The sequence below is a fragment of the Mesocricetus auratus genome, unplaced genomic scaffold (assembly GCF_017639785.1).
Source record: "Mesocricetus auratus isolate SY011 unplaced genomic scaffold, BCM_Maur_2.0 Super-Scaffold_100007, whole genome shotgun sequence".
Lineage (NCBI taxonomy): Eukaryota > Metazoa > Chordata > Mammalia > Rodentia > Cricetidae > Mesocricetus > Mesocricetus auratus.
In genome coordinates, this window is record NW_024429191.1 from 7189784 (window position 1) to 7203211 (window position 13428).

Below are 13428 nucleotides of genomic sequence, written 5' to 3' on the forward strand. Positions count from 1 at the left end.
TGTCACCTGCATTTCTGACCCCAGAAAAGCATGCCTACGCTTACTGCACAACAGATGAGCATAGTTGTACAGAGCCCAGAGTGCTTCAGAGGCCTGGGTCACAGTATGAATGGGCTCTACACTGAAAACACACCCTGGTGAAGAACCCCAAGTTAGCAAGACTCAAGATGAGTCAGCGGGAAATAACTAACCCCAGGCCACTCTTGGTGGGGGTCGTTGTCACCTGGGCTGAAGGCTGAAGCTATGTCTTAGCTGTAGTGCTGAGGGACAGCAAAGGGCCTAAGGGATGGCGGGGTCTCTGAGGGCATCAAACAGACATGTAACCCAAATGTCTGACAAGTGAGGACACACACACACACACACACACACACACACACACACACACACACACACACACACACACACACACACACACACACACACCTGGGGCTGCCCTAGCAGGGTGGACAGGAGGATAATGGACCTGGTGGGAAGGGTTGGTGGCTGGAGAAGGGAAAGTTAGTCTGTGACAGGGGTCTCCATGTGGGCATCCTAGCCTGTGATGGCAGGTTCTTAAGGGTTCTGTGGGGCTGGCCTCAGTCTAGAACACTCTGCCTCACCAATCTAAAAACTCTTTTAATAACCCCCAAGAGGATGCTCGGCCTCAGGACCAGCATCTTGGGAACTAAGACTCTGTCATTTAGCCTCTGCACCAAGCCCTGACTCCCATATTCAGGCCACACCTACCCCAGCTACCAGGTTACCGGGTGGTGGTTAGGATGGCACTTACCTTCTCAAAGGCAGCCAAGAGCACATGAGCATGGCCTGTCACTTCCACAACTGAAGCAGGGAAAGACAAGAGAGGAGAGGTCAAAGTGAGGTCATGGCTGAGATGCTTGCCTTTTCCCTGCAGGCACGATTTCTAGGTGTCACAAGCAGTGGCAGAGCCGCGAGTTCATTCCTGTTCTTGCCCTCATCTTACCCTCCTCTTTTGTCATGAGCCTGTCTGTGAGCTGTGATGGACACACTCCATTTCCAAAAGAGGCCCTTTGATTACTCACGGAGAAGGAAGCCACCTTCTCGCCACAGGTCACACACACTTGAGAAGGAAGATGAGGAAAGACCAACAACACTTACCATCTCCTTCGTCCACAACCGCCTGTATGACTACTGGAAACACACCCCGATCCAGGTCAAAGTTCAGCTGAGGACAGGAGGCAAAAATGGTCAGGTTCACAGACATCAGTAGTGAGTTGGTTAGCCCAAACTGGAGCAGACAGATGGAAATCAAGGACCCTCAGTGACACTAACCCATGTAGACCATACAGTTCCTAACCAACTCTCCAAATAGAAACTCCTTGCAAGAGGTGTTAAGCCCCCATTCCTTCTTCTCAGTCCTTGAGAACTACTCATCTGCTTTCCATAGCTGTGAGTGTTCCTATAATGGATCATTTAGTGTTTATCTTTTCATACCTAGCTTTTAAAAATAATGTACTTATATTTATTTTATGTGCACTGGTGTGAGGGTGTCAGATGCCCTGGAACTGCAGTCACAGACAGTTGTGAGCTGTCATGTGGATGCTGTACACCTAGCTTTTTTCACTGAGCATGCTTTCCAAGTTCAGTGGAATTCCATTCCTCTTTACGTTGCATAGTTACTCTAGAGGACAGGTAAGTCACATTGTGTTTGCCCATTCACCAGTTGATCCATTGATTGTTTCTACATTGTGACCACTGTGAACAATGTTATTATGTATCTGTTTAGTCTCTGTCATCAAGTCTCCTGAGCACATACCTCCAGGTTTTGAGTTAAATTTAGCTATGTAATTTGGGGAAAAGCATCTGGCTTAAGCCCCATCAAAGATGGAATGAGAGTTAGACTCCTCAGTTCATCCTTCTCTCAAGTCACAGCTGCCCTCCCTCCATTGACTGAGAAACCCCAGACCTGCTTCCATCTTCACATACTCCCCTGACCCACACCCTGCACCCTGCTAGCAGAGCACTGCTCTGGGATTCACCTGATCCCATCTGTGGGCTACTTCCTGTAAACACTCTCAGCTCCTGTTTCTCCTGTCGCTAGACTGTCCTCTGTCCCCAACTCCCTGACAATCTGTAGAGGACGAAATCCAGCCTACCCAGTCTCCAGAATCCTCCTGGGGTCTCAGGGAAGCAGCAGGCATTTCCATTTATTCTCACTAAGGAGTTACTCCAGGAATGGTCAAGAGACCAGGTATGGTAACACACATTCCTAACTACTCAGGAAACAGAGGCAGAAGGGTGGTAAGCTCAGCAGTGAGGCCCTGTCTCAAACAATGGTGGTATACACCCAGACAGGAGGATCTCTGTGAGTTCAAGGTTAACCTGTTCTACATAGTGAGTTCTAGGCCAGTCAGAGATACACACTTGACAATGTCTCAAAAAAAAAATTAAAAAACCTTATAAACTCATGAACATACTGAAAACCACAGAATCCTTAGAATGGGCAAGCCATGGCATATGAATCACAGCACAATTAAGTTAAAAGCAAAACCAAACACAGACCAAGTGAAACAGCCAGAGAAAGGGCTAGGAAAAGCAGCCCCAGCCTAGGCCCTGCTCACTGGGCCAAGGACAGTGCCTTAGCCAGGACCCCCACAGGCTCATGGTAGAGCTGCTTCTGGCCTGTGCCCTAGAACCTTGAGCCTACAACTAAGCACACATTGTGAATGGAGACTCAATGGCCAGAGGCACATCTCTCGGTAGAACACAGAGCTCCTTTCTTCCTCAAGGTCAGGCTAAACCAGCCTGGAACACGAGACAGAAAGGTCTGTCTCTCTTCATCAGAAAATCTGTCCTTTGTGGAGTGAGCAGGAGGAACACATCTTGGGCACTTGTCTCCACCTAAGCCCTATCACACTGGGCCTCAGTTTCGTGTTTCCAAATGAAGTCGCTAATATACCAGTTACATTGAATTCTGCAATGAAAGACGTGGGAATCCTCTCACCAGCCCAGCACTGGACACCGCTGCCAGAGCCATGGATGTTAGTGTTATTTATAAAACAGGAAAAATGTTTCTTTCTAAGATTTATCAACATAGGCTGGGCTGGGGGCAGGGCTTTAAGCACACACCTTTAATCCCAGCACCCTGGGGACAAAGGCAAGTGGATCTCTGTGGGTTTGAGGCCAGCCCGGACTACAGAACGAGTTCTAGAACAGCCAGGCCTACAGAGAGACCCTGTCTCAAAAACAGTTACCAACACAGGGAATTTCCCACTGCAAATATGGTGAGAAATGAGTCAAAACACTATAAAAAAACTTTCAGGAGTAGATGCTTATCTGAACAAGAACCCCCTCCCCTCACCTAAGGTTCATACAGCTGAATGCTTGGTCCAATTAGTGAAACTTTTTAGGAAGAATTAGGAGGTGTGGCCTTGTTGGAGAAGGTGTGTCACTGGGGGGTGGGTTTTGAGGTTTAAAAAGCCCATATTCTCCCAGCCTCTTTTTGCCTGCAACTTTTGGTAAGATATTAACTCTCAGCTACTGCTCCAGTGCCATACCTGCCACCACCACACTCCACACCATGATGGTCAAAGACTAACCCTCTGAAACTATAAGCAAGCCCACAATTAAATGCTTCCTTTAAAAGCTGCACTGGTGCCTGGCAGTATTGACACACACCTTTAATCCCAGCACTTGGGAGGCAGAGGCAAACAGATACCTGAGTTTGAGGCTTGCTTGGTCTACAGAGTAAGTTCCAGACAGCCAGGGCTACACAGAGAAATTCTGTCTCAAAAAACAAAACAAGCCGGGCGTTGGTGGCACACACCTTTAATCCCAGCACTCGGGAGGCAGAGGCAGGCGGATCTCTGTGAGTTCTACAAGAGTTAGTTCTAGGACAGCCTCCAAAGCCACAAAGAAACCCTGTCTCAAAAACCAAAAAGAAAAAAAACAAAGGTTGCATTTCAGCACAGTGCAGGAATGGAGGCACACTCAGGACTGCTGGCTTCCAATCCAGCGCTGTGATCATTCACTGTGAATAAGCCTCAACCTGAGTCTCAGTTTCTTACCTGAGCAAGGCTGAGTACAATGCCTGGGTCAACATGCTTAACTCAACACAATTCCTTTTGTGTTGAGGCTATGCAGTCAAGGAAGACTTGTGAGCAGGAAGGAGGATACAGAAAATAGACAGGTATAGCAGCAGGTGGCCACACAGAGCAGTCACAGCTCTAGACTGGGCAGGGGCACTGTGGAACAGCAAGAAAGGGATAAGCCCTGCACATTTATACAGAGCAGAATTCCTCACAAACTGAGACTTAAGAAAGCAAGTGACCTTCCTGGGTTGGTGCCTTGCTCTATGAGGAGGTCTCTTGTGAGCCTGCGCCACTGCAGAAGAGCCACTCCAGAGTGATGATGCTGGCCGCATGCTGCCCTTACAAGGTCTATGGACTAAGCCCAAGGAGAGGAGCGCTCACACAGGAACTGCTTGTTGGGGTGTTAGTTAGGTGAACTAGCTAGAAAGAGCGGGGCCCTGTGTCCACCCTAGGCTGGAAGCTGACAGGACACCAAGCCTGAGTGCATTGGAGTCCATTATGCTCTGAGCAGCTTCCAAGCATTCTATGCTGTTCTCAGCTGCACTCTGCATCCTGGAAGGAGGCAGCTGTGCTGGGTGAACTATGGAAGGGTGTTCAGTGACTCTGGTCCTGTCCTCCTCTCCCTGTGGTATCCCAGGGCTTATAAAGCACTTCACATATCACAGTTCCCTCTGACACTCCTACTCCTGAAATCTGCAACACAGCCATGCATCCTAACACACAGAGTAGCCTTGAACCGAGTGAGTGACAATGGAGAAGACAGGCTTTACCACCAGGGGTAGCCTGAGGAAGATGCTTGTTTTTATTTTCAAATTTTATGTGCATAGGTGTTTGACCTGCATGTATGTTTGTGCACCAGCTGAGTACCTGGTCACCAAGAAGGCCAGAAGGAGGAATTACAGACTGTTCTCAGCTGCCACGTGAATTCTAGGAATTCAAACTCAGGTCCTCTCCAAGAGTAGTCAATACTCTTAACCACTGTGACATCTCTCTAGTCCATTTGTTTTATTTTATATTATTATTTTTTTTGAGACGGGGATTTTCTGTGTAACAGCCCTGGCTGTCCTGGAACTCACTCTGTAGACCACGCTGACCTTGAACTCAGAGATCTACCTTCCTCTGCTTCCTGAGTGCTAGGATTAAAATCACATGCAGTCACTGCCCAGCTATTTGTTTTATTTTTAACATAGAACAAGAAAAACCCTCGTAGGGAAAAAGGCTACTGGGACAGGAAGGAGCCCAGGCAGCTGCCACCAGCATGAGTTACACCCAAGTTCTTATACCCCAGGCAAAGGTCTCTGCAGATGGCTGCTGGGAAATAAGGACAGAGAAGAAAGGCTCTGACAGAACTAAGTAGACACCACAGGCAGAGAAGGGAGAGGAGTAGGGAAAATTAGCAGAAAACTACTCAAGCTGTAGCCCACAAGAGGCCTGTGAAGAAAGCCTGTGCTGGGAGCGAGCGAGACAAAGCCGTTCTGTGTGATTCAGAAAAAGGAAAAGGCTGTCATGCTGGGACAATGACAACGGGGGAGCCTCTCTAACTCTGCACCTTTCCAGAACCCATGACTGCCAAACTTCTGGTCACTAAGCCTCACCCACACCCTACTCCTTAGTCCCTCTGCATATCTGATCCAAGACAAAAAGACCCAACTATTCCCAGGCTGCCAGTACCAGGAGGAATCTCCATGGGTCCCAGTATAACATACCAGCCAGAAGACGGAAAAACCAGAGAAGGAACAAGAGAAAGTATGGGATCCCCCAGAGTTACCTCATCATCCTTCCACTCGGAGAAGTCAATCTTGAAAGAAGGCAGGGAGAACTGCTGGCTAACGCCCCTCTTGTAGTGGACGGTCTCAGACTGCAGAGAAGGATTCTTACAGCTGTACCTGAGGGCAGCAAGGCAGCCACCTGACTCCTGTGGAGCCATGGGTGTGTACACCCAGCCTCCCACCTCCTCCTGTCACTCATCGGATAGCCAGCTGAGCTGGCAGCCATTTGTTTCATAGGGAATGAGAGTCTCAGTCATCCCAGAGGAAACAGGAAGCAGCCCACTTGACCAGCTGGCCCTTGCTCTTACAGGAGCCTCCCACTACCAACTCTGTTCACCACAAGGCTGCCCAGTCCTGACAAGGAACCATTTCTTCCAGAACCCAAGTCCTCTGCTGACCTCTGGATGAGAAGAACATTCCTACAAGGCATTCGGTGCATTTATTTTTTTGGAATGGCCATAGTGCAGAACTCCCTGTCCCAATGCTTGCTCCTAGCTACCTGTTACTCAGTCGCAGCCAGCACTGCTCATAAAGAGTCAATGTACTTGCAAGCCCACACAGGGTGAGGCATTCGCTTCAATGTGGGTCATGTTCTGAAGCATCCTCACCCTCATGAGTGTCATGTTCCCTGAGTCACCATGCTGCTGTACTGCACCTTTGCTCTAGTGACCCAGAGACTAGCTCCCTGCCTTGCTAGTCCCCACAGTGCTCCAAGGACCATCCTTTCATTTATCCAGAAATTCATCTCATACCCCAGGCTATTAGACAACAAGAGCTGATGGAACTGGAGAGATGGCTCAGAGGTTAAAAGCATTGGTTGCTCTTCCAGAGGTCCTGAGTTCAATTCCCAGAAACCACAAAAGTGTCTCACAACCATCTGTAATAAGATCTGGTGCCCTCTTCTGGCAAGCAAGCATACTCATAGCAGAACACTATATACATAATAAATTAAATAAAATCTTTAAAAAAAGAAAAGGGCTGAGCCAGTGTCCCCCATTCATGAACACAAGCCATGACCCTTACTGTCCCCACCCCCACCCCTGCTTACTGTCCCAGGGCTTCTCTGAGTATCTAGAACAAAGGCCACACTCAGAGTCTGGAAAGCTAGGGAATGTCCCTGTCAGTGCCGATATGGGAGGGAACCCCACAGAGCAGTCCAGCCTGGATGCAGTGAAAAGGTCATCCCAGAAAGGACCTCAGCAGTCTAGGCCTTCAGTTATAAGCTGTGGAACCCCAGAAACACCCTATTTCAATTTTTCTTGATAAGAAGTTAAGGAGCAATAAAGGAACAGGAGGACTGCCTGCCCTGAACTCAGGAGAAGATTCCTGCAGGCTGCATTTAAGTTCCTAAGTACAGTCTTTAAGGCCTGGGTCCTGGAGTCTCCTGTCTCTGTCTTGGTGATCTGATGCTAGTCAGCAAAATGGGAGGCAAATAGGCCTAATGCAAGTCTCAGAAGAGGTCTACCAGAATGCATCTCTGGGCAGCCATCTGGTGGCAGCAGGGTCCTGTTCTCACTATCTCACAGGACACAACAGAGAACAACTGGTCTGGATGGGCTGGGATTGGAGCTCACTGAACCTTGGCCCTCACTTCCTCTGGAACAGCTCCAAGGCACCAGCCCAGAATCTATGGCAGCTGTGCCGGAGAACAACACAGAAACAGCTCCTCTTCTCGGTTGTCACCACACTGGAGGTCCAGGGAAGGCACCACACCACAGGATCATACTACTTCAGGCTATAGCAGGTTAGTAGCTCACCCCAGAGCTTGTGTAGAAAGAGGGCTTGTGCTGGCCACTCTGTACACTCCCTGCTGACAGTCAGTATTACTGTTAAGTAAGTAACTTAGTAAATGTAACTAAGCAACCCACTGTTTAGGCCACAGTGGAACCTCAAAGAACCAACAATGAAAAAGGCATTAGCTTCGTAATTGCCCACTGCCACTCAGGAGGAAGTCTGCTGGCTGCCCAGGGCCAAGTCCTGAGTCCTAGAGGGAGACCTTTTCTAAATCAACAGCTAGCTTTGAGTAGCTATTACATCCCCTTATATATGGTAAACTGTTCAAGGACACCACTCACAAGAGCTGACTCCCCAACCTTATTCCCAGATGAGGAACTGAGGTCCAAGTCGTTACATGCTCTGACCACACCAACAGGCACAGAGCTAAAAGAACACTCAAAGCCAGCATTCTCAGTCCTTACTCCCCAGTGCTAGATCTGAGTCTTTTCAAGTCTTCGCCAAGGCAGGAAGGACACAGACATGTTTCTGCCCATCTGTGAGGCCACTCAGGCTAGGGCTGTCTTTCCTGTTGAGGTAGCCCCTGCCATGGTCATACTGTAGCTATAGGCTACAAACTCCTGGGACTGTCAAGACTCAAATTTTAAAGAAAATCTCCAAAAGTTCAAATTTGCAATTGTGACACAACAAAAATACATGTATTTTGTCTCTGTCCAAACTCCTGACATTGAGCTCCCAATCTTTTGAAGTTTTCTAGGTGCTGGGTGTCTCTCTATCCAAAGGAGGTGACTCTATGAAGGTTTCTAGAAGAGATTGGTGACAAAAAGACCAAGAAATGGGGGACCTTCCAGTTGATGCTCTCTCCAGGAAGGGGGAAAGGCCAACAATGAAGCCCACAGGACACTGCAAAGCCTGCATAAAGCCCAAAGTGCTGACCCAGGGACTTACACTGCCATGCCGTTCAAGAGCTCCTCTGCTGCCTGACAATAAATGGTGATAGCCACACGGGCATCGGCATCAAAGGTGAATTCCAAACTGTAGAGCACACGGGGCTTCTCACCGTCCTCTGTAGGGCTGTCTGCATCATCTTTGTACCTACCAAAGGCGGGTGGAAGATGGCAGGTCAGGAGCCATAGCCCCCAAGAACTGGCTCGTGCACACAGCTGCAGAGCATAAAGTTAGCTGCTTGGATACGTCTGCTTTGCTAGCAAAGGTGGAGGAAGGTCTGTCGCCTGCAGCACAACAAGACCCATAATCCACAGTCTGCTCCCCTTTCTCCCTGCCCCCAGAAACAGGGGACAAGTGTTCTTGGTGCAGATGTCTTAGGTTTAAAGCTGTTTTGTATGCTATTGATAACCAGACTGACTCATCCCAGGTATAGCATATCCCTGGCCTCCACGCTTCAGATGCAGCGGCCCTAGGCAGGCCAGTAACACTGAGGCACAACCGCAAGGGTGGGAGAGCCCCTAGTTCGATGGCTTAGGGTTGTTACAGAAGCTGACTGCATGTGAGAACACAGTCTGGGCCCTCTCAATATCCCTTCCCCCTTCCCAAGCACAAAGAGAGCCTCTAGACACCACATAGGGTCCCCAGGAGAGCAGCACCAGGGGAGTTACCTCACAAGCCGGAGCGAGTCTTTGCGGATGTTCACCAGGCTCCTCAGGGTCTTTACTGGCTCATGGGGGGCAGGGGTGACATAGGGAAACTAGGAGAAAAATACAAGTGAAAATAGATGACTCTCTAGAAGCAGCAGAGAATAGGAAACAGAAGTCAAGGGAGACCCCAACAGATATTCTTAGACTCTGGCCCCCATGTGAGGTACTGAACTAATACTAGACATACTGCTCAGATGACCCTGGCCATTTGGTCAGGATATGGGCAGGGACTGGCCCCACACCAAGCAACTTGGTTATTCAGCCAGTGTCCTCAACTGTATGCAGGACCCTCAGAAGTGGCCACAGTTAGGCTCCTAGGGCATCCTCCTAAGGTACAAGACAGCTCACTGCTGCCCACAAAGGCAGCCTACATAACGCCAACCAGCAAGTATTTGGGAAGACAAGCTGTGTACATGTATGCATGCTTATAATTATGCCCCTATATAAAATGTATACAAGTGGTAACATGAAACTATGGCTGTATCTGTCTATGTCTGCCAGCAACACTGTGCTGGAGCTTGAAAGGAGGGATGAAGCTGGGTAAAGGCACATAGATTGTACATGTTCTCTATCACAACCCAAGTGGATGCCCAACTGTCTCAGCAGGAAGTAAAATAAAAGATCTGGAGGCTGGAGAGATGGCTCAGCAGTTAAGAGCACTGGCTGCTCTTCCAGAGAACCTGGGTTCCATTCTCAGCACCCACGTGGCAGCTCAAAACCATCTGTAACTCCAGTCCAGGGTTATGATGCCTTTTTCTGGTTGGTGTACACTGGTACTGCATGCGCACACCTCACATATATACATACACTCAGGCACACATATACACAAAATAAACAAGATCTTTTTAAAAAACTAAAGAGAACTATAGAAGGCCTGCAAAAGCTAAGTCTCTGGGTGTTGAGGCAACAATGTGACAGAGAAAAAGGCCCAGCTAGTTCCCAGGTAGGAAAAGACAACACCCACCCCAGCCCCTGGCCTGCAGGATATACTATAGATCAGGATTTTGTGTGAGGGCTGGAGAGGCAGCTCAGAGGTTAAGAGCAGTGACTGCTCTTCCAGAAATCTTGAGTTCAATTCCCAGCAACCACACGGTGGCTCACAACCATCTATAATGAGATTCGGTGCCCTCTGCTAGCATGCAGGAATACATGGAGGCAGAATGTTGTACACATAATAAATAAATATTTTTTTAAAAAGATTCTGTGTTAGCAACTGCCCTGTGAGTAACACACCTAGCAGTCCCTGGTCTGAAGGCTACTCAGTAGGCCTGAAAGATGCTCAGGACGCAGTCATGTCACATGTTGAAGACCAGCACTCAGTGTTCCTTAGAGGGCCTCCTATCTTGCCTATCATTTAAAAACTCTACTCAAGGATTTTCTCTATTCCTTGGCATCACATTCAGACCTAGCCATATGGGCACTGCCCACCAGTGCAAATCCTCTGCCTCCTAGTGCTCCTTGTTCTTGCATACCCGGGAGCTACCATGGTTTCTTCAATAATTCCCACAGGAACCTCTGCTCCTCCTCTTCATCCTCACCTGACTTCATCCATCCTAAGACATTTCCACAACCCATCCCAATGCCTTTCTTGCCCTAGACTGACCTCTCTTACTTCCTGAAGGCTAACTGAAAGTTCATTTGATCACCCTGATTCTAACTCATAGGAGGTGTGCTGTCTAGTTTTATGTCAACTTGACAAAGGAGGGAGCCTCCACTGAGAAAATGCTTCCATAAGGTCAGGCTGTAGGCAAGCCTATAGGGCGTTTTCTCAGCTAGTAATAATGTGTGAATGCCTAGTCCATTGTGGGATGGATTCTATAAGAAAGCAGGCTGAGCAAGTCATGAGGAGCAAGACTTACTAGCAGCATCCTCCATGGCCTCTGCATCAGTTCCTGCCTCCAGGTTCTGCCCTATTTAAGTTCCTGCCTTGGTTTTCCTCACTGGACTATGACTCAGGATATGTAAGCCAAATATATCTTTTCCTCCCCAAATTGCTTTTGGCCATGGTGTTTAATCACAGCAATAATAACCATAACTATGACAAGAAGCAAACCCTCTGGCATTGAGCTTACTTCTTTAGGATTCCAGCAAATACTGAAGACCAGATGAGACATGCAGCCTTGTAGACTGAGTAACTACTGGATTCTTGGCCCTTCCATTCACAGGCAGCCACAGCTGGATTAGCTGGAAACAGCCTGTAAATAATTCTAATAAACCCCTTTCTATGTAGACAGATTCATACTATACAGTCTGTTTCTCTAGAGAACCCTGGCTAATAAACGCTCTCACCTATTTCACTGCCCACCAGCTGCCCTGCAGAGGGCCCCTCACCTTGCAGACTCACTGCTTGCTGGGAGCCTGCTACAGGCCCCTCCAGCTCCTCCTCTCATCTAGCACAACTCAGCACAGCCATGGACTCTGCAGTGGGATCCTTCCTTCTTTTTATTTGTTTTTTGGTCCTTTTTTTTCTAACTGCCCATCCAGTATTTTCTTCCTTATGATCCTCACCATCTGAGAAATGGGGAAAGGGTCTGCCTTCAGTCTTTAGCCCCTATGTGAGAGCCCAAGACACGCACCAGTTGTCAAAGTTGTACTGAAGGAATGGACAAATACACCTAAATATGTGTTTCTTTGGCGATTAGTGGGACCATGGCTCTTTTCACCATTCCACAGAATATGGCTGCTCTTTCTGCTCATACAAAAGGCCTACAATGAAATCATTAACTTTGTGCAGCCTGTATGTACTTGCTCAATAATGGCTGTTCTGTCCCTCAGTGACCCAATCCTGACGATCTGTCTCTCAGAGGCAGCCCCAGGACACACTCCAAGTCACATGCTCACTTCCAGCTGTCCATCTGGGGTAACTTGGTGCCTGCCTATCCTCACAGCTGGAGAGAGGCAACTGAGCCAGTCTTCCCTCTACTCACCCCAGCCACCAGTGCCAGCCCTGCTGAGACTCACCTGGACTGGACGACTGCCCAGGAAGTTCAGATCCATGTTCTCCCCAAAGAGGTAACCTTCAGGATGGGGGGTGTCAAATTTCTCGCCTCCCATGAAAAAGTGCGAAGCAAAGTAGTTTCCTGCTTAAAAAAAGAAACATGTAGCCAGGCGTTGGTGGTGCATGCCTTTCTTTAATCCCAGCACTCGGGAGGCAGAGGCAGGTGGATCTCTGTGAGTTAAAGAGACCAGCCTGGTCTACAAAAGCTAGTTCCAGGACAGCCTCCAAAGCCACAGAGAAACCCTGTCTCGAAAAACCAGAAAAAGAAAAAAGAAACATGTTTGTCCATAGAACACAGTGCTCAGCACAACTCTGTGGGAACAACCAACAAGCCCCCAAGGGCTTCATTCTGGTGGTTCTTTTTGTCCTGGTTCTGCCCTCCACCAGTCTTCTGTAAACAATTAGCATCTATAACATGCCTGCTCACAGATAGCAGCAGTTCTGGATTTGAATGTCACTGCCTCCAGGAGTCAGGTAAGCCATATCCCTAACTAAAAAGGCATGTTCAAGTTCCACCCTGCACCCTTGCTTGGAAACAGGTGGGGTCTTCGGTTGGTGTGGTTAGTCACGATGAAACCCCAGGGGACCAGGGAAATTCTATACCCAGTGATGACACATGTATGAAAGAGCACAATGTGGACACAAATGTACACAGAGAAGGAAGTGGGTGAAGATACAGGCTGAGACTGGACAGAAGAAGCAGTTACCAGATCAGATAGTAGAATGGATCGTCCAGAAGTCTAGAAAGGAGCAAGGAAGGACTCTCATTGAAGCCTTCACTGGATGCACAGCTCAGCAAGATCTTGATTCCTGATTCCTGGCCTCCAGAATTGTGAGGGGGCTCACAGCAGTGGTTTTTTTTTTTTTTTTTTTTTTTTTTTTGGTTTTTCGAGACAGGGTTTCCCTGTGGCTTTGAAGCCTGTCCTGGAACTCGCTCGGTAGACCAGGCTGGTCTCGAACTCACAGTGATCCGCCTGCCTCTGCCTCCCGAGTGCTGGGATTAAAGGCGTGCGCCACCAATGCCCGGCCACAGCAGTGGTTTTAAAGTCACTGCTGATGGTCACTTGTCATAGCTTCTCCAGAAATCCCCACATAATTCTTGTCCTCACACTGTCTGTTCCCTGCCTCCCAAATCTGAGTCACATAAACCTAATACCAGTGATGATCAAGATTTAAAATTTGATGTTGATCTGGATTCTTTCTCACAAGTACTGAAACGTTAA

At 48.4% G+C, this 13428-nt stretch overlaps 1 protein-coding gene across 12 annotated transcripts in view; it reads right to left on the bottom strand.

Moving 5' to 3' along the window:
- The window catches only part of Mgrn1 (mahogunin ring finger 1), a 51749-nt gene that overhangs the window by 18414 nt on the left and 19907 nt on the right, over nucleotides 1–13428 (bottom strand). For 6 of the 12 annotated variants that reach the window (XM_021233867.2, XM_021233869.2, XM_005081680.4 and 3 more), the window contains exons 2-7: nucleotides 12169–12287; nucleotides 9169–9257; nucleotides 8501–8647; nucleotides 5818–5935; nucleotides 1117–1183; nucleotides 770–819 (exon numbers count right to left, since the gene is read on the bottom strand). In XM_021233867.2, coding sequence (XP_021089526.1) covers nucleotides 770–819; nucleotides 1117–1183; nucleotides 5818–5935; nucleotides 8501–8647; nucleotides 9169–9257; nucleotides 12169–12287 — 590 coding nt within the window. Of the gene's footprint in view, nucleotides 1–769; nucleotides 820–1116; nucleotides 1184–5817; nucleotides 5936–8500; nucleotides 8648–9168; nucleotides 9258–12168; nucleotides 12291–13428 lie in introns of all 12 variants that reach the window. The other 6 variants (XM_021233866.2, XM_021233868.2, XM_013121714.3 and 3 more) reach the window with 1 other exon arrangement.